Raw genomic sequence first — 20,873 nt, forward strand, 5'->3', positions numbered from 1 at the left:
AAGACTGCATTTTTTTAAAATGTGAAACAATAAACTCCTATGAAAAATAAGCATTAATAGCATGCATTTTAATCTTCACAAGATTTCAGGGGACAGATACGGTCTGTGAGCTTGCTGTTTGTCCTTTCATGTTTCACAAGCTATTCAATCCAATGCAGCCACAGAAATGCTTCACAGCTAAGGCTCAGGGTCATATGATTCTAGGTGAATCTAAGCCTTCCATTCTCTTGTCAACAAATCTCACACTGCAACTAGTGAGATGGCTGAAAAATAAATCAACAGCTGATGACCAAGTCTTCTGCTAGATCTGGTTCTTCTTTAAGCTGAGCCCCTTTTGGAAGCAGCCTCGGACACTGTACAGGGGACTCACCTCCAGTGCTGCACACAGCCAGCCACAAGGAACAACAATGCATCAGTGTCAGAGTTCTTAAAGTTATTAATACAAAAACCTTCTCCTGAAGTGAGCAGATATTACTCAAATTCAGAGCTGTGCCACCTCTTATGATCAGACCTACATTCTCCTCTCCCAGAGAGCTACTCATATATCTTAAATTAAGATCTGAAAACAATTCACCATCTATGAGACCACTCTGGTGGCTTTCAGTGCCCATTTTGTTAATGGCATTTCCCATGAAAACACAGATCTTACACTGCCAAACAGTTTAGGTAAATGGTCTTATAAATTTTACAAATATTATTTCAAATCCATAACATACTTAAACCAAGCTTCACACATTCACCTTAAGCTTTCACGGTACAGAAAAAAATATAAACCTCAATAAAACCATGCAGAACACCAAAATAATATATAAAGTCTGATTTTGTTCAAGGCCTTGAATAACAAAGTATTAGAAGTAATCTTGCATTGTGGGGTTGTTTTTTTGTTGTTTGGTCTGGGGTTTTTTCCTTTTTTTTTTCCTTTTTTAACACATCAAATTTCAGAAAAAGTAAAGTAAGTCTTAATTCCCCACCTTTGTTAAATGCTGGTTCTTCAGATACCAAAGGAAGTCTGTGCTTTTAATAGGCATTTATGTTTATATTCATACTTAAATTTTATATTTCTTTCCATGTAGAAGAGTAACTCAAATTCCCAGATTTACCACCTTAACATAAAGTTAATAAATTAAGAAAAAAATTTTAATAAAACATGGAAACACTTTGAGAATATCCCAACCAGTGTTTTTAATCACAGATTATTTCTAGTCCATTTTAAGTTGGATGAGATATGTCAAAATAAATCTGAGATTTATCATTGTTCTTATACCCTCAAAAATATATTTAATTACAACCAGTTCTCTTGCTTGAAAGGCATCAACAGAAATCTATATCATTCTGATAGCACATTAGATAAAAAATTGCCCCAAATCCAGGTTTAAAAAGCTATACTACTATTAGGTATTATGCAGTTACATGAACTGTAGAAATGCATAACTTTTTAAACTACCACAACCAATCTAACTTTAGGTGATAGATCATGAATATGCTGAACAACTGATCGTTTGACAGATAACCAAAAGGCACCTCACACAATAACTTAATATCTTCATCTCTAAGCTTCTGTATCATAATCTACATAATTCTGATACATCTGGATGATTCTACACCAATCACTTCAGTCCTGGACATCAAAGTAGTCAATTACTGCCTCTTCTTTTAGTGGTTTGGATAAACCACTGTTTCCACTACTCCTGAAACGATAAGAATATTAGATGTTACTCACATGCATGAAAAACAAGGTACAAAGCAAACTGAAATCATAAACTGCTGTCATGTCTCAGTGTGCACATAAACACTGCATTGGTAAATGCCAAACACTTCCAAGTGATGTTTTAATGGAAAGTACCTTAGTGCTCCAGAAAACTTTTGTTAGCTGATTTTTGCAAGTGTGGCTGAACTGATAGTTTGTTTTGGGGTTTTACCAGGAAATATCAATTACTGGCAATATTTATTACAAAAATGATATTGTACTGAAGACTCAATGCTCAAAACGCTTTTTTAAAAGAAACAGCTAAATAAATACTGTTAAACTGAGCTGATGATTCAATCCACTCACTTTTTAAAGAGTGACAAAAGAAACATGGCAATTCTAAATCCACACAGTATAGAGACTTTTTTCCCTAAGAGAGTATGAGATTTTATAAAAGATTTTGTTGCATTAAGCACTTGTAAAGAAATTTCACTTCTAGCAATTAAAAAATATGGCTAAGGCCCTTTATTTAATTTTGCCACATAACTCCCTGGCATTAATTAGGGTCACTGAAGACAGCAATCCCACAGAAATGGAAACGAAGAGTAACAACCTGTTTAAAATTCACATTGAGTTACACCTTAAGTAATCATTTCAGAGATGTGTTTTGCTTTAGAAGCTGAGTTCTGAAACTATCAAAATTTTCTCAGAATAGCCTACTATTCCAGCAGCACCTTAAACACCCAATAGCTATGGCAGTAGTTACTGCAACATTAAGCTGTCCCTTTCTGCAAATGGTACTTCACAGACCATGTTTTCAAATGCTAATCTGGAAATAACGTGGAGGAAAAACAATTCTGAAAAGTAAACCTGAACAAACAATAAACCATCCATTAAAAAAACTAACTATGAGAAAGCTACAGGTATCTGAAGCTAGCAGGTCACACAAAGTATAAACTGTTCTAGTAAGACTGTTCACCAAGCCTTATATTCCCCATCTTCAGAAGGTTTCACTCTGTGGTGAAAACGGTAGTTCACCTTTAATCAACTCTGTAGTCATAGCTACACTAGAAAAACACATTTACTATCTGTCCAAAGAGATCATTTTATGCCAGTAAGACACTACACTTTTACAGAGAATGGTTAAAGGCAAAAAAAAAATAAAAAATCCCCAAACCTCCAAAATAGCGATCTCTTCCCAGCTATCTAATATTTATTAAAAAATCATTTCAAAACTCCAGAATATTTGTTATATTACTGCTCCTATACTACATAACAAACCCTACAATTTCTTATCACTTTGTTTCAGGCTAACTTCTGTGGAAAGAATGTCTTAGTGCATGTTGCAAGTTCCAAAGCTGTGTGTGGGCTGGGGAAAAAAAAGAAACAAGGCATATGAAGCTGAAGGTCAGGAATGTGTTCCTTGGGTAACTCGCACGAAATTTAAGAATACTGTTTTAAAAACAAATTCCTTACTTATCTGTTTGTTTGTAATGAGGAATCGGAGGTGGAGGCCTGCTCTGCATTTCTTTATCTAGCACGGAAGTTAAGGTATTGCTTGGACAAATGGATTTCCCTCTAAAGAAATAAAAGAAAGGTTATTTAATTCAACAGGAAATATAATCATTAAGAAGTCAGAACAAGAGTAAGATCTGTAAGAGGAAGTTTTGATGTCAGAGTTCATACTTGTATACTTCAATCATCTATTCAAATTTGATTTCCCAACCATGGAGACCAACAGTACACAAAGTACATTTTCATTACCAAGAACAAGATATCCAGTATTCTAAATGTCTCTTCATTGCTGCCTATAAAAGACACAGAAGCAGCTAACTACATTCGAGCATGTGAAGTGCACAACTCCTTTCTATGATGAAGTGCACAAAATAATCAACTGTTAAAATACCAAAAATGCAATACTTATATTCTAGGGCAACATGCATCTGTTCTTTCACAGAACGAGAAATAAAACCAGAAGGAACAACTTAATAGCTTAACTGAGCAACATGTGAACACAGTTCAGTTAATCTTCACAACTTGTTATTTAATGTTCTGGAAACACCTTCTCAAACTCTGGCAGTAAGTAAACTGGTTGACCACTGCAGTCAATGCCCTACTAAGCAGCACTCTCCCAGGAGCAGTGCAGCAATGCTGCCTCTTCCTTGTCAGCTACTCCAGGTGAACCACATCAGAAAAATAATATTATTCACTGGGGGGGAGAGGGAGAAATATATCTGGTTTTTCTGCCCTCTACACTAGTTCCCATCTACTATGTGATGCTTGTCCCATCTGCAATGCAAGGGCCACGCTATGGCTATGGTTGCAGGGCAGTAGAGGAGGATGGTGTACTCAAACATGTATACTTGTATGTTTTAGGCATATATTGGCTGTGAATCATGCTCAGATTCCATTGGCAGTCTGTGCCTAAAGGCTGCACTGGCTGAAGAAAGAGGAAGGTTATAAAGAAAATTCCAAAACCAAACAACCCCCAGCACCCAGAAAAACAAAAGATTGTTCCAAAAAGGCATCTAATTAAAAAACAAGATCCAAATAATCACCAAACACACTATATATGGAATAGGTTGTGGAGTTGTCTTAAAATTTCCTCTAAATTCATGAGCCACTTTCAAGAGTGAACCTGCTTCATTTCTACTTTAGTCACCATCCTGACTTAAATGCAAGATTGAAAGAGTTCCCACTATCAGCATCTTTTCCATTCACAGTTTCTTCCTCACCTTTTCTGGGGGCAGAGAAGCTGAATAAATGAAAATTCTTAAACCTTGTCAAGCTCAATTTCTTACCCTTCTTGCACTTTCTTCTAAACCCATTCTACTTATATTTTCAGACCAAACTACTTCTTGTACCCTAAACAGAACTGCTTTCCTGTTTCTATCTGAGTGGTTTATACTAAGAAAAATTTCTTCACTGAAAGAGTTATCAAGCACTGGAACAGTCTGCCCAGTGAAGTCACTGAGTCAGCATCCTGGAAGGTATTTAAAAGGTATGTAGACATGGTGTTTAGGGACATGGTTTAGTGGTAGACTTGGTAGTACAATTGGGCTCAATAATCTTGAGGGTCTTTTTCCACCCTAAATGATTCTATGTCAAGCACTAAATCATGTTTCCTTCTTATTTACTTTATTTACACATTTGTAAATAAACTCCAGACCATGAGATTCCCTGCATTTACGAAGCACATTAAATTCCTACTTGATAAATTCCTACAAGATGAATAACAAGTTCATCTTGTTCCTTTCAAAATTACATATTGAGTAACAAAATTGCTGCAAAGCAATGGGTTGTGTATTGTTATAATTCCAGAAATGTGCACATGTTCAGTTCCATGCTTTGTCCTATAGTTGGTAATTCACACTTTTTCATCACTTCCCTCAGGGCTCAAAGCAACAGAATACAGATGAACACTAGCTCTATTTCAGAGCTTACAAAAATTAAGTATTTCTCTTCTTTCCATCACATTTGTCTCTTTTTTTTTCCATAATGTCTTGTTTCTATCAGTTCTGAAAATACAATGGCCAATGTCTGTGACATTGTGGCAACACAGATGAAAAAACTCCCCAATACTCTGAAGGTAAGTCAGAAGTCCACTAAAATATGAAGTGGTGATCCCTAAGGATATTTCAGTATTGTTTTAAACTGAGCACTGACAGTCTGTTCAAATGAACTACAAAATCTTGCAAACATAGGTCACCAATTACAAGTGTCCCTTCATAACCCTAGCAGCAAAATATTCATTATTTGGAAAAAGAGTTACTTGCCATTGACCATAATTTTTTCAAGGTTATACTATGTTTACATGTACACTCTAACAAGTATATTACAGTCATATCAGTTGACTCCAGCTAATTTTCTCCTCTTGTGTAAAATGGTTAAAACCTACTCCTCTCCTAAGCTTGTCATCTAAAGTCAAATGCTCACACTGTCATTTCAGTTACATCTCAAATGCAGAGCTCTACCTGACAAAGAGGACAAAGGCTGATGAGAGAATATTTTGTTGCCTTCCTTCTTTTTTATAAACTTTGGTGTGCAAAAACATGGGAAGCCAATTGCCTGGAGATAAATAGGCAATAAAAAGAAAGGCTAGAAAGGCCTTCACCAAATAAAGTAAGGTGTCTGTCTTTACTCTCAAACATCAGAGTAAATCTTGCTTGTATAGTAAAAAACCAGAAAATAAATGAGAGCTCTGGAATGCAGAAAAACAGAACAATTGGAAAATACTCGTGCACTTATTTCTACCATTAGCTAAAAAAAAAAAAAATTACTAAAAAAGAGAATGTTCCTGCATTTGAAGAAAGTATATCAGCAGCTCTGATATTAAAAAAAAAAAAAAAAAAAAAAAAGGCAGAAGAAAAACAGCAGCAGATTGCCCAGCCATTAAACCACAGAGGCTTTAGAGACAAAAATCTATCAACTCACACTGACATAAAATGTACACATACACAAAATGTACCTTGGTGACACATGGGACAAAATTAGTCTCCAATTTCCCTAAAATACTGTAAATATTTCTATTGATTGATTTAAAACAAAACAACAAGCAAACAAACAAACAAGAACCTCAGTTGCTCATATTTAGCTCATGTGGATAAAACCCAAACGACTGAATTCACCTAAAGAAACATATAATGACAAAAAAACCCTTGACTAATAAATTACCAGAAATAAGAAAGAAAGCAGACCCTTCCTAACCTGCCATGGTTATCTATCATCAGTTGTAACAGAACTGTGGATTATGAAACCAAAAGACTCTGCAAATACTTTGGACATCTTGGTATGAAAGTTGCCATTCTTCAATTCATTAACTTATTCTCAAAGCAAGCAATAAAGCCAGCTTTGTGCCTCAAGCAAAAAAAGCTGATATGACAAATTTTTAACAGCAGTTCAGGGAGAAGCAAGAACATAAACCATCTGCTGATTTTAAGGCAGTGCTAGTGCTGACTGGATGGCCTGTGGTATAAAACTGAACTGTGGAAATCAGGATTCAATTTATCTTCTTAAACACTGGCAGTTCATTTTTCATAACAGGAAGAATTAGCTTTGATCTGTTTTGCCATGAACTACTACAAGACTATTTGTCCACTCACTCCATGTAGCCTTGCAATAATGATCCATCAGCCTTCAGACAGTCCAAGTTTTTGAGAAAAATGTCTCCAAAACCTGACAAGAGTTTGGGTGGAATAATGAAGCAAATGTCTCTCAAACAACCTCCTGATTCTCTATTCTTCACATAGATTCTCTATTCTTCACATATTCTGTGTCATAAGCTTTCCAGAAGTAACACATACTTTTCTCAAGGCAAACAACGTCAACATTTAAGGAAAAAAACAAACAAGAAATGGAGCTCTCTTCTGAGGCAGGACTGCTGTTAAACCCACCACTGCTGGTGACCTGTAGCATTATTTGTACTTAAATTGCTTAACAGTTCTTATAAGCTGCAGGTGTGGAGATGGAGCCTTGCAATAGGCCTTTGTGATTACAAAGGGAGTGGGAAGCAGAGGATTAAATTCATAGAGAGTGACAAGTACAATGAAAGTCTTTAAAGAAACAAGAGTACCTTCAGGAAATCATCAGAATTTCTGTCCAATTGAAAGCAAATTTAATTCAGACACCAGAAAGGCTACAGAGACAGTTAACTTATTAAGTAAAATGAATTTGTACCTGGAAATCAAGTACTGAAACATGACCAGAAATACTCAAAGAAGCTAGAGAATAATTTTGTTTCCTCAGAACATATTTCCTTTCAACCCTGGCACTGTGATGTACTTTTTTTTTTTCTGTGATGGAACTGTCATGATCTGATAAGGGTGTTCCATATAATTACAGGGGGTTTAATCTCTTTAGGTTTTTCTTCCTGCTGGTCTTATACAGCCTGTAGCTAGGTAACCACTCCTGAACCGTCTCTAGACTGACCTCATTGAAATGAAATAAAATCCTGGGTAAATAAGAATAACAGAGAACTCATCAGTGAGACTCTGGCAGGATGTGCCTTTCTCAGTGAGGACCATGTGGCAACTATTCACCTTCTTGAAAAGCCTCCTTGTTCATGAGGAGAAACTGACCCTAATGTTTTTCCTAGAAGGAACAGGAAAAGAATGGGTCTTACAGGGATGATCATTCACAAAAACACTTCCAGGATGTCTCAAGTCCATATAAGCAGCTTCAACACTGGTCACTATGTAACAACAAGCAGACACTCCTTCAACATTGTTACGTGGAGCAGGAGGAAAAAAAAGATTTTAAAAAACCACTGACAGGCACAGTGAAACACGTGTCAACTTGAAGAGAAAAGCTTTGCCCTTTTCACCATAACAGTCTGGATGTTACCTCTGAACCCAGTTCAGAAAGAATCTGCTATTGCAACTGCTCTAAAGATGGTTACTGCAAAGACAGTGAAGAGGGAAGCACAGAGAAGGACAAAGCATGTTTATAGTGTTTGCTCCTAGATATCTGGAAGAGGAAGAAGCCTGGTTGGAGAAAGCTTTCTTAGTGACAAGGAGACACTCTCACTCCTCTGTCTAGGTATGGCAATGTTACCATTTCAGTGACACAATGGTGGAGTGTGAAGAGAAGGAATGGTTTTTTTATCCTCAATTATTTTGATTTATCTGTACATGAAGAAGCCCATGACAGAAATCCATAGGGAATGCTGAGAACAGAATAAAAAAAAATCATTTTGACTTTCTGATGACTAGTAGCTCCTGGAGTTGAAGAAGCCATTCAAAAATATCACCCAGGAACTTGAGCTAACACTTATCTGAGGCTACAATGTTTTTTGTATCTTGAAGAAGTGGCAAATAAAAAGACAATGGAAAGAAGCTTTGGACTAATGCACTGAAATAAGCAATACTGTCTCGCAGCTGAAGAATATTCTTAGTAGACCATAGTATCTTTTAAGAGTGGCAGCAATGAAATAAAAGCATGTGCATATGGCACAGTACACTGTTCCCTGAACAACACAAGGGAAGAAGCAAGTGTTCAGTCTCTTCTAGAAACCACCCAGGAAGGCCTCCCATTCTCAAGCTGCAGGACTATGCTTTTAAAGCACAGTCATCTGTCCTGCTCCTGACTCTTGACATTTTATCCTCTTGACTGATTTCTCACCCTGTTCCCCCATCTATTTCTTTTTCTTAAATAAGCAATATGATCTCTTTTCTCATCTTCCTTTACTAGAAACAAAAGAGTATCTTACATTTTAAGATCAAAGTGATGCTCCATCTCTTCTGCAAGAAATCAAGACTGTAGCTAAGCTACTAATCAATGAACAAGTTGAGGAGTAGCTCACAGTACCCTAGTAGCATGGAAAGTAACAGGTTTCTTATGACTACAGTCAATAGCTACAGTTAAAAACAACTGGTTGTCAAAGAACCACAATTTGACAGTGCTAAACTAGATATGCTCCTGAGCAAGAAGCAGAATCAACAAAGCCCTGATACCAGATTTGGGAAGATTTCCTGTACTGCATCTCTAGCACAATCACTTTGCTTTTCCCTTAGCTATAGTCTCTTCTTTTTCTTCTACAATATGAACTGCCCTCTATGAGTCATCTCCAAATATTTCCATTTTTTCTCAGAAATCTCTTTAATTTGCAAAAATTCCAGCTCTTTCTTTAACTAAAGAGGGAGTATACTCTGTGGTAACTTAAGACAGATGGAAAAGAAATATGTTCCAATACCTGATTTTTTCAAAAGTAGTGCAAATTTAAGTATGATTTCTCAACCCAGCAACTAGTTTTCATAACATTTTATTCAACATATTATCTTTGATACCTGTATCTAATTTATATGATGACAAAAAGTTATTGCTAAGATGAATGAAAAACAATCTAGCAAAATATTTCCTTAGCATTTTTATTTTCAACTGGGTTTTCTTCTCAGAAGTACTTAACTTGTGGAAATAAAAGCCTATGAAACTATTGATTCAAAAACTTCTTTAAAAAATTTTCTACTGGAAATTACTGCATTTTGCAAACTGTATTGTAAATACTCATTCTGGCAAGTGATAAAAACATCTAATTATTTAAACTATACTTCAAAGACTTGAAAACCATAATGAATGACATACTTCACCGCAGTGATGACGACATTGCGCTTTGGTTCGTTGTCATAGCTCACACTTTCAATGCCATAGACTTGAGCTAATTCATGGATGATTCTGCGGTGATCTCTGTTCATTGGTGGGTAACAGTGACTCTTCTTTGTATGCTTGCCCTGAATTCAAAAGAATAGGTTAAGAAAAGAAAAAACAAAAAGGTTAAGTTTTCCTTCAGGGGAGACATGGGGAAGAAAAAAGAAAACAAAGTGTTTCTACCTCTAAAATTGTGCTGCTACCACAAAGTTAGTACCACAAATTGCTGAGACCTTAGTATTGACAGAAAGCTTATCTAAAAATACCCATTTAATTCCCCAAAATAAAGTTTCATGCTCTCTATTGTTTCCATCACCTTGAAGTATTCACACGCCCACACAGGGTTCTTGTTTTAAGTTTGAAATATAAATCCTGATTATATCCATTCTACTTACATCCCAAAGAAGCAATAGAAATGATTTATATCTGAATTTTTATTTTTCAAAATGATCTGCCAAGATCACATCAGATCCAATTTTATTTTTCAGACTGGCTTTGCAATGCACATATTGCAGTTAGCTACAAATGCATCAAATTTATAAATCACTTCCATCTACCAAAGAAGTTATTGATCTGCAAAATTCTCCATGTAACAGCATCAATATATTATTTATTAAATAAAAATACCAAAGTTCTAGTTTTAATTTCAGTTAGCAAGAGTGATAATGCTTCATTTGACACTGACTACTAAATAAACAGTAAAAGAACACACAAAATGCAGGGCCCTATGAGCCTGTCATAGTTTCATAGGGGTTGGAATGGGCCTTAGAAATCATCTAGTCCCAACCCCCCTCTGCTGTGGGCAGGGACACCACCCACTAAACCAGCTTGCTCAAGGGTCCTAATTGGCTGGAGGAATCTGTAACAACAAATGCCTATGAGGATGAGCCAGTGCTATGAGAGTGCTCAGGCATTGGAATGGGCTGCCCAGGGAGGTGGTGGATTCACCATCCCTAGAGGTTTTCAAGACGAGACTGGATGTGGCACTTAGTGCCATGGTCTAGTAACCACGGTAGGGTTGGACTCAGTGATCTTTGAGGTCTCTTCCAACCTGGCTGATTCTATGATTCTATTATTCAGTCTGCTTTCAGGGTCTTGGGACACTGCTTCAGCTTTTGCCTTGGTTATAAGCAGTCTTCTAGGTCTTTGGGTCTACAGAGAGGGTTCAAGGGGTTCAAGAACACATTTGAGTCGGATTTCTAGAGAAATCCCAACCTATACAAGTTTCTGGGACTGCAGGCAGTGCATTTAAGGCCACTGAAAGACAAGGATGATGTCCCACACTCCACTGTCTCTGAAAGACTGCAGAGAATGGAGTAGGAACCCAGTGACTGGAGTAAGGTAATTGCTGCAACTATATTAAAAACACCACCAACCCAAGAACTTATGGGCTAATCAGCTACAATTCAAATCTATTTTTAGGTACACAAAGAAGGTCCCTGGGAACAGTCAATGTGGATTTACAAAAGGTCATACACCTAAATTAAAGACCACCACATATAACAGAGCAAGTAGGAAGAGGAGAAGGACAACCTCACACACGGCTAAATGCAGAAAGGTATTCAAAAACTTGTAAGCAAGTTCCACTGCAGGGATCAGAAGTACCTAGGCTTTCTTCCTTAAAGTCTGAACCTTTAAACATCATCTTTGGCAATTAATGCTTTTTAAATGTACATCCAAAAATTAATGATAATCCATTGATGTATTAAATCCTCGCAGTGCTTCAATCTTTAAACAAAGTTTGGCTGTCAGCAAAGTGATCCTGAACAGCTAAGTCTCCTAAAATTTTGTTCTTTTTACAATTAAACTGTGCAATATATTGGAGCCCAAACAGATCTATTATAACCTCCTAACTATTAACATCAAATTTGCCCCAAACTAAACAAAACTGCTTCTTAGAATAAATCATACAGAATATATGAATACTGACCTTATTCACAGCTTCCACAAGCATTCTCATTTCCTTCTCAATGTCACTGACAAACTTTAAATCCTTCCTGCAAGAACAGCACTCTAGGTTAATGAGGCAACAGAGAGCACAAAGATATACTATCTTAATCTTTTGTAACATTATTTACTATGTCATGACTATTACAAAAATTATTCTTTTCCCTTCAACCACTGGAACCCAGAATGAAATTCTATGACATGGCTCTACTGTCTGACAATACAATTCTACATTTTTGAATGGATAATGTAGAATTTAAAATTGCCATTTTGGTGTTTTTAAATTACTTGTCATTAAGGAAATTCACTTAATTAAAATACATGATGAGACACAAAAATGGGGATGGGGTAAATAGAGTGGAGGTCTTTTCCAAGACAGAGGAAAAGTTCACTGACCTAGGTCTTCAACTCGCCTAACATAACAAATTATTAAGAACACAAGAAGCAGTATAAAGCTACCTGCAAACAACAAAACATTCTTGATGTGAGATATTAAGGATTTATTAGAACTACTTTTTTGTACCTAGCTTCATCATAGTAGGCCAAATCTTTCATCTAAGGGTAAGCTTTGTGTTCTGTTCTTCAATAAACAGGTAAACTAACTCTAAAAGTAAGGTTGCTATTTGTTAGGGCACTGACCCCATGGGGAAAATAGGCTAACTGAAGATTTCATAACTCAAAGTTGGTAAGTAGTAAATAATAATTCTTCAAAAATAGGCACTATTCCATCCCATCCCATCACTGTTTTGTGAATGATGTCACAATTCAACCAGTCAAGAAGTGTCTATAAAAGCAGGCACGATCATCTTTGGAAGATGCCCTAGCAAATTTATGGATGCTGAAGTGAACATATCATCATAAGACCAAGGGGTCTCAAAGAAACAACTCAATGACATTGAGTAGCTTGGCTACCAACATCACTTGATCACTGACATGGTGGACTCAGCACATCACTGGAAAACCTTCAAGATTTTGCAACAGTGCATGAACATTGCAGAGAACTCCAGCAGAGAGAAGTATTATACAGGGAGAATTGCAAAAAGGACCTGGACTTGTAGAATTAAAAAGCAAGGGGCCTCCAGACACCTAGGCTGTGAAACAGAGTCCGCCCATGAGGTATGATGCTTTGGAAAGAATATTACAGCAATAATCTCAGATTCAAAAAACACGAACCCAACAACAAAAAAACCCCAAACAACCAAACCCAAACCATCAGATCTAGGAGGGGCAGAAAGCAAATACTACATAGAATGCCAGCCATTAACACCCAAATTTCAAGGTGAAGTGATCATGGGAGATAAGAAAAGAATGGAATCAACAATCCAATGAGAAGGTCCACAAGCACCTGATGTATGACATTTAAAATCCTATTGAAGAACGAGCTCACACACTGGGGGATACATTAAGAAAAAAAAAGCCCTTCAGGAGGTTATAAAAACAGTTATCAACTGGAAGGCAGCAGTGAAATCAACCAGCTGGGAGTTCTTTCAGAAGTATTTATAACGTCTCGTAGCTTCAAGAAATTCCAATATAGTCAAGACTGAAGTCCAAAATACATATGATCTGACAGTGGGTATACTGAAACTCTGCAATGTGGAACTTGAAAGTCTATTCTACTGTGCAGTGTCTATAGATGGTGTATATTAGGCCTCTCCTCACCTTCTTGCATTGCATGTAAGCAGAAGCAGGTCTACTGTCATTTTAGCTCCTCTCAACCACACTACTTAAAAAAGAATGCTCTTGATTTCTTGGTTTTTCACTGTAGTTCCTGCTGTGTATTTTTTTGCTTTCCCCAGACTTTGCTGCCTTTGCCAAAACATCCCTTAGTCATCCAACACTTGCCAGTGCAAGACCTTGCCTCTAGGTGACTGACATTCCATGCTTGCATGCATGGTCCTGTACTGGAGAAGCTGCCCTCACAGTCCCTTCCCCTGGGCTTCAGTTCCTGTGTAATAAAACTGTAAGGTCTCCTACCCCTAAACCTGTACATTGCTCTGTTACCAGATCACACACAGGAGTGACTGACTCTTCCTTCTGGGTCTCTCTAGACTTAATCATTTGACCTGAGGTTTTCACAGCCCATACAGCTGCTGTGGGGTCTTGCACAGCCAGTGACAAAATAACAAAGTTCTCTTCCATGTAGCTCCAGGTGGCTAGATATTCCAGATGTTCTCTTCTCCTTTTCCAGTAGTCTTAATTCAACAAATAGCAGCCTCAACATCATCCTTGTCAAACTGGACATTGATACTTGTGCCAGTCTATCCTCCAGCTTGATGTCAGTGGACCAACCTGAGCATTTACTTGCTCTCTGAGTCTATTTCTGGAGCTTCTTACAAAGGTCAGTGCTGAAGCATCCAGCCAGTGGGTCTGTACCCCCTGATCTGCACTCAGCAGTATTGCTACAGTCATCTCTCTGCCATAAGATGGATTCCCCTTGGCAGCAGGATATCTCCACATGTAAAGCTATATGGTGTAGAGACTTTTCTTTTGACTTCTTGTCAGATGCTGACACACATCAGCAAGATGAGCACACAGCAGCATTACCATGCTATTCCTGGTGCCCCTTCTCCTGTAACTGTCCCACAAAGGAGACAGTATCTTGACATGCTTCCACTTACTTATCTTCTTCCTATTACCTGGAGTTGTACTGCATCTTGAAGCTTCAGGGTTCCGTAATTAAAGATTAAACCTCAAAATCAGAAGTCTTCTCACTGCTTTCTCAAGTTTTCATCATTTGTAGATGTACTTTTCTTTGACAATGTACCAGCTTCACAGATCAATGAATTGCCTAAAGAAGATAATATCATAGCATTCTACTGATGATTTGGCAGCTGCTGCCTTCTGGAGGCAGTGATCCTGAACGCATAGGAAGGCAGCTGTCATGTTACTCATCATTCTGAGATCCCATACATAGATGTCTAACTTATGCTCTGCTGAAAACCACAAGCCCTGAACTCTTGCATTACTGGAGTGACATGCTCAAGCGAGAATAAATAATTCTGCCAAAACTTATACTGAATGCTGAGCTACTTGAAAACTATACTGTAACATACACTTTCTAGATCCTGCTATCATGATGGAAAAACAGATCTTGTGCAAGACTGCTGAGACAAAGATTACCAAGAGCAGTCAAGGAAGTTTATAAAGCCATAGCTTTACAAACTGCAGACTGCTGCTCTTGTAAAGAGAGTTATGTTAATACCAGGAGAAACTCCTTTATCTTGAAGACTAGATAAATGAAATCCAGTAGTTCAATGTGCAAAGTAACTGACCTGTGGACTGAGAAAAACTTTTGTTTTAACTGTGAACCAGTAATAAAAGCTTTGGTGTGTTAGTTTATTGTGAATTACCACTATAAAGTGGCTATAAAGGAAATGCAAGTAAAATCACTGAAAGAATGAGAAGAGATATTTTCATAGAGAAGTGTCAAAACATTAAGGTCTACTTTTTAAGGTATCTGTTCTGACCATCTGGAATATAGTGCATGGTCCTGGTCAGTTCTGCTCATGAAAGATGAACATTGCACTATGGGTAGTGGCTGGCAGAAAGGCAAGATAGAATTGTACCCTAAAAAACCACAGGAGGCTACACACATGATGCACAAGATCTTCAATTTCTCACTGTATCTAAAATGTATGATATGTTTTCTCAAAGACATAAAGCAGGTGTGTATATTCTATAAACACTTACAAGAACAGTGCTTATAAAACAGCACTTTTATGTGCAAATGCTCAAAAAAAACCCCAAAACAAAAGGAGCTCCACAATGAAAACATTCAGCTCCTATCTGGCAGTAGGCTAAACAGTTAGAAGGAAAGGAAGAGGCAACTTATTCTTAAATTCTGTGTGGCTACTTATGTAAAATTTTCACTCAAGACACCAGCAAATTAAATAAAGGATTTTCAAGCAGAAAACATCCTTACAAAACCATGAAATTTATGTAGCATTAGGGTACTGAAGGAAGTCAAAACATTAAGTTGCTCTAAAAAACTTAACACCTGGTAAAAAGTAATACCATCACTACAAACACACATGTAAGCATAAAAATTTCTTAGATAAGACATCATATAAGCATCTTCTTAAAAATTCTCCCTAGATTGCATAGTATTTATTGGTGTGATGCTTTTGATCTTACTTTGATTTCTTACTGCCTCATTTTAAGAAGTCTAGCATACCTCTTTGCAGTCACACTAGCACAGGCTTAGCTCTGCATCAAACATTTTATTAATTTTTTATTTTTAAAATAAAAGCAATAAGGCAAAAAATACATGAGACTGGTGGAGGGAAATAATGTCAGGCTATGAGAGCATATTTCATTACTCAGCCAGCAGTTTTGTCTTTGTTTTGAAAAGTGTACAAGGAACACCAGGATAGAGGCTGGTTCTGTGTGAAAGCAGTAGATACACAAGAAGTACAGGTACTGATTCATAGTGAGAATTGTGGAAAATGATGTCCCCATTCTACATCTGGTCTTGTTATAGAGCAAAGCAACCTGTCAGGCGCTTTTCACATTCAAGTTCTCATTTTGGAGGCCTTGAGAAATACACATCACCTCCTTTGCCTCAACCTATTGCCAAGGCAACAATTTTTATCAGAGTATGTAGAACCATCCTGCATTTCCCATCTTGCTCTCTGCCATCATTAGAACACATACCTCGCATCTTCTTTTAGAAGGTCACTGTACTTTGGTCCAGCAGAACGGATGTTAAAAGGATCAGAATTATCATCTATTTCAAGGGCTTCAGCAAGACGCCTAAATTTGTGGGTTGGAGGAAAAAAACCCAAAAGATAACAAAAACTTAATCAAACAAAAATAAACATACAAATCCGCTCAACCTTCCACAGGTTGTCTTGGAAGAGTAAAGTTAAGGGTTACTGATACAAATAGTTAGCAAAAGATATGGCCTGTACATTTAAAACTACTCATTTAGAACTTCCCACGAGAATATTCTAGCGAGATCTCTGATCACTCAATATAGATCCCTATAACACAGGAACCACCTCCACATTTATCTGGGTTTTTTCCACTTGCTGAACCTGGCCTACTGAGGAACAAACAAAAGCAAGCAAGTTAACTGCCTACCTGTTCCTCTGAAGAGCTATGCATTCTTCATCACATTGCAACCTGAATTATGAAATAAAAATATAATTAGATTCATTGCTGCTAGTCATACTTTTCAAACTGTAGCTCTGTTGGTATCATCAGAGTCTAAAGAATTAAGAAGAGTGTGTGAGAAGAGTTTATTGTATTAGAACAGATAGTAGAGCTAGAAACAAGAAACAAGCAACAACCAAAGATCTTTGAGCACATAACCTCTTCTCCAGGTCTTGAACAGGAGCCGCAACTACCAAAGTCATATAGAAACCGAGAAAAACAGCTTCTAAATTAGATGTTATTATACTGGTAAATTTATCATTTGAGAAAAGAATGCAGTTAATATGAGCATTGAGGGACCGCTAGGAAGGACTGGAAATCAGCAAAGGAAGATGTCACAAGGTCACTGACTCCTAAGAATCAAATAAAAATTATCAGCCAGGAAAAACAGTAAAGTGAGATATGCATACATATGTGTAAACCATGAATTACGATAAACCATAAAAATCAGTATTTCAACTGAACCCCTAACTTCTACTGTTATCAGTTTTCTGTCTCATCTTTGAAAAAGCATTTTCTAATTTTATTTTCAGGGATTAAAATGTTGGAGAAGAATCAGGAGTTCCTCAGAATTTCACTGGCCGTTACAAACTTCTGCACCTTAGACGGCACAAATTTATTAATTCTGTTTATAATAGTTCCTTGAATTACAAAATTTTCTACAAGGGAAACTGGTTCATTCAGTTCTTGAAGTATGATGGCATTAGCTATTGTTACAGGAAGTCATGAAGCAACTGTATGGGAAATGTCACTATTTTGACCTTATACAACATGAAGTAACATCAGATTTTAACATACATAACAGACTGACTCTGAAATAATCAAATTCAATATAAAGGAGACATTCAAATTGAAGGAGACATGGTAACAGAAATAAACTAAAACCAGAGATTAAGGACTTCAGGGGCAAAGAATTCAATAAGTGAAGTTTCTGACAGAAGAACGTTGGAGAAAGCTGACAATCCCATAAAGAAATCATACTAAAAGGGCAAGGTATTCCAATCCCAAGGAACATCAGGAGAATCACCAAACTTAAGCCACAAGTGTTTTGTGACTTAAAATCAGATTTGCAGTGCCAGCCATGATGAGAACACCAAAGCACCCATCGAACTGAAATACAAATGTAAAAACATCTAAAAAGGGTAATAGAAAAATATTATAATATAATTATCATTTTTATAAATGATACATTTTCTTTACAACAGAAAGAAAAATATTATAAAATATTTAGAAATAAAAATATAAATAGATGAAGACCGGGATAAAATATGGTCTATGAATAATTCAGAAAGGAATTCAGCTGGTATTTCAGCTGGGTGCCGAAACAGAAGATCACAGCAAAAGGTTATACTGTCTAGAAAGCTGAAACAAAAATCTAGAGGAACTCTAAGGAGCTGGCTGGGTAGAAAGAAACCCTGAAACCACAGTTGTATTGTTCCACACAATTGCAAGAACCAACCAGACAATGACAGAGAACTCCTTCTATATGAAAACAAAAACATGCACTGCTAAGGAACTGCAAAACACTATTTTAGCAGTAGTGTTAAATTAGAGTCAGGCTACACAAGTCTTCCTATTACAGCTGGGATTTGGATCACCATATCTTGCATGTCATCTATGCTTCAGGTACACACAGGGGCTTCAAATATGTTTCTACATGTATCTCCTTACCTGGCCTGCTTCATTTCTTTTTTCGTAATCAGCCTACTGATTTCCACTGAATCCCCAAGCTGTAGGTCTGTTAACTTAGTGGCTATAGATATAGCAGCTATTCTGAAAGAGAAGAACATTAGATTTCATTTGAGGCAACACATAAACCTCTGAAAAGGTGTATAAAGCTGTAGATTTAACCTCCAGATGGAAGAAGTAAAATAGATTGTCTCCTCATGAGATTATAGAATGGGACTCCAGTTCCATATCACCTTGTTTTAGGAGCCTAATCTAGCTATGCAAATTAAGAGGCTACTCTCATCTCCCTCAAACAACTAGAAGGAAGGCTAACAAATGAACATGCTTTTTTATGTCTCAACTAGGCAATGCAAACACTTTCTTCTCACTTGCTTAATATTCAAACTACAGCTGACCATATAGCTTTAACTGCCTTTTTAACTTTTATGTGGTTCTTCCTTTGTGCAACTAAAATCTGTAAAATGAACTTTAAAAATACTTAGAAAACACAGATGACACAAGCCGTAAGAGCAAAATGCCTACTGAGACTGTTACAATTTCGTTTATAAAGATTCTTCATCATTCCCTTCAATAACAAGTCTTCCCAGTCTGATTTGCTTGCTATCATTTTTATAACTAACATATACAGCAATTTTTAGTGAAATATCCCACATAATTTTCAGACGAAATCCCAAAAATGGAACATTCTACCCTCTGAACTACCTTTTCTGCTAAATTCAGATAAAACTATATCCTTGTCTCTCTATGTTTTGCATCACATTCAGAGAACTAATTATCTATCAGGAAGGAGGCTAATCATATTACATAAAAAGAAAAGCACTCAGAGGCACCATAAGCTGCATATTTATCAGATGGTGAAAAAAGTCTAGATAATGGGACATTAGATGATATGACACCATAATTTGTACCATATGTACAGATACAGCAGCACACTCCCTTTCCTGTTCCACTGGGCATTCTTTCACCAACATCCACGGGCAAAGCTCAAAGCTGTTTCATCACTTCTCCATCGTTGTTGAGAAAATCTGGATACCCATCCAATTTGCTGACCTTTCCACAGTAGTACTATAGGAGTTACATTGTTGTAGGCATTTTGTTCATGTTTTTATTGTTGTTGTTGGTTTGGGGTGTTTTTTTTTCCAGGTGTGTAGATAGCAGGAAAAAAGCCAAACTTAGCTCTCACAAAATCAGAATATGTTAACCTTTGAGCAACCTGAACTGCTAGAGTTATCCAACTTAGCTGGCATTAAGTGCTGCTTCTGTTAATATTACATGAGTCAAGAGTAATTTGTAAGCACATATGAACACATTTGAACTAACATATACACTTGCTTTCCCTTCCTCTTGATTTGGGCTCTGATTAGAGAAATAAATACATATGTTTATGCATGCAAGGACTCTCACTGGCTTCAGAGAACCATTTTCCTTGCATGAATACTTTTGCAGTGCCTGAGCTATGAAAAGCAGAGAAAGAACAGCCTTCAAAAATCTGGGCTTGCACGTTATCTTCCCAGCTTATCATTAATGACAAGCATGTGCCAATTTAAACTGGTATTTCAAAGTGGAGTCAGTCTTATTTGTGTTCATAGCAAGATAGATCTTTAAAAAACCAAACTCCTTTTTTTTCTGCAACAAAGGAAAAAAGATCACTACTCCCGTGAGTCTATTTTGCACTCAGCTTACTACTTACTAAAATTGTTCTTAACTGTTTCTGATGAGCACATTCTTCATTAGGTAATATTAAGCACCTATGCTAAGTCATCTTCTGTCAGAATTCGAATATGGACAGTGCTCAGTAGAAACACAGCAGCATATGCTAAGCTGGGCTAGGATTAAAAAAAAAGCAGTTCTAAATAAAATGATCATTAACAAGCTTTCTTTGAAAAACAGGAAAAATCTCTGCTCTCCTATCAACTGGGATGCAGACCAGAACACTGGCTGCACGTCAACTCTCAAGATTCATTTTTTTACTCCCTTTTGATTGCAGCCTCAGAATTAGATTTTTTTTAATTATTAATGATGTTTTGCTTTATTCCTTTCAAAAGTTCCAAAGCCTCACCTTTTCTCCTTTCCTTGTCCATTCCTTGCCCTCTCTTATATGAGAGAGAGAAATAAATTTAGAAATAGGATCTAGGGACAAATCTATTCCAATAAATGGAGTTGGGTAGGACTCAATTTTCATATTAAGAACCAAGACTTAGATGACAAAGCTCTCCTGCCTACATTTAGCCATTTCAGAATTACTTTAACTCAC

The 20,873-nt window shown here is 36.8% G+C and overlaps 1 protein-coding gene across 1 annotated transcript in view; it reads right to left on the minus strand.

Annotated features, from left to right (window-relative positions):
* Window positions 1-1,434: 1,434 nt before the first annotated feature.
* NFX1 (nuclear transcription factor, X-box binding 1) overlaps window positions 1,435-20,873 on the minus strand; it is a 52,157-nt gene continuing 32,718 nt past the window's right edge. Inside the window, exons 18-24 of the mRNA XM_009073434.1 lie at window positions 18,602-18,703; window positions 16,859-16,900; window positions 16,430-16,528; window positions 11,760-11,826; window positions 9,767-9,912; window positions 3,164-3,265; window positions 1,435-1,688 (exon numbers count right to left, since the gene is read on the minus strand). Of these exons, the coding sequence (XP_009071682.1) occupies window positions 1,613-1,688; window positions 3,164-3,265; window positions 9,767-9,912; window positions 11,760-11,826; window positions 16,430-16,528; window positions 16,859-16,900; window positions 18,602-18,703 (634 nt within the window). The 3' untranslated portion in view covers window positions 1,435-1,612. The remainder of the gene's footprint in view (window positions 1,689-3,163; window positions 3,266-9,766; window positions 9,913-11,759; window positions 11,827-16,429; window positions 16,529-16,858; window positions 16,901-18,601; window positions 18,704-20,873) is intronic.

Source organism: Acanthisitta chloris, unplaced genomic scaffold (assembly GCF_000695815.1).
Source record: "Acanthisitta chloris isolate BGI_N310 unplaced genomic scaffold, ASM69581v1 scaffold6904, whole genome shotgun sequence".
Taxonomy (NCBI): domain Eukaryota; kingdom Metazoa; phylum Chordata; class Aves; order Passeriformes; family Acanthisittidae; genus Acanthisitta; species Acanthisitta chloris.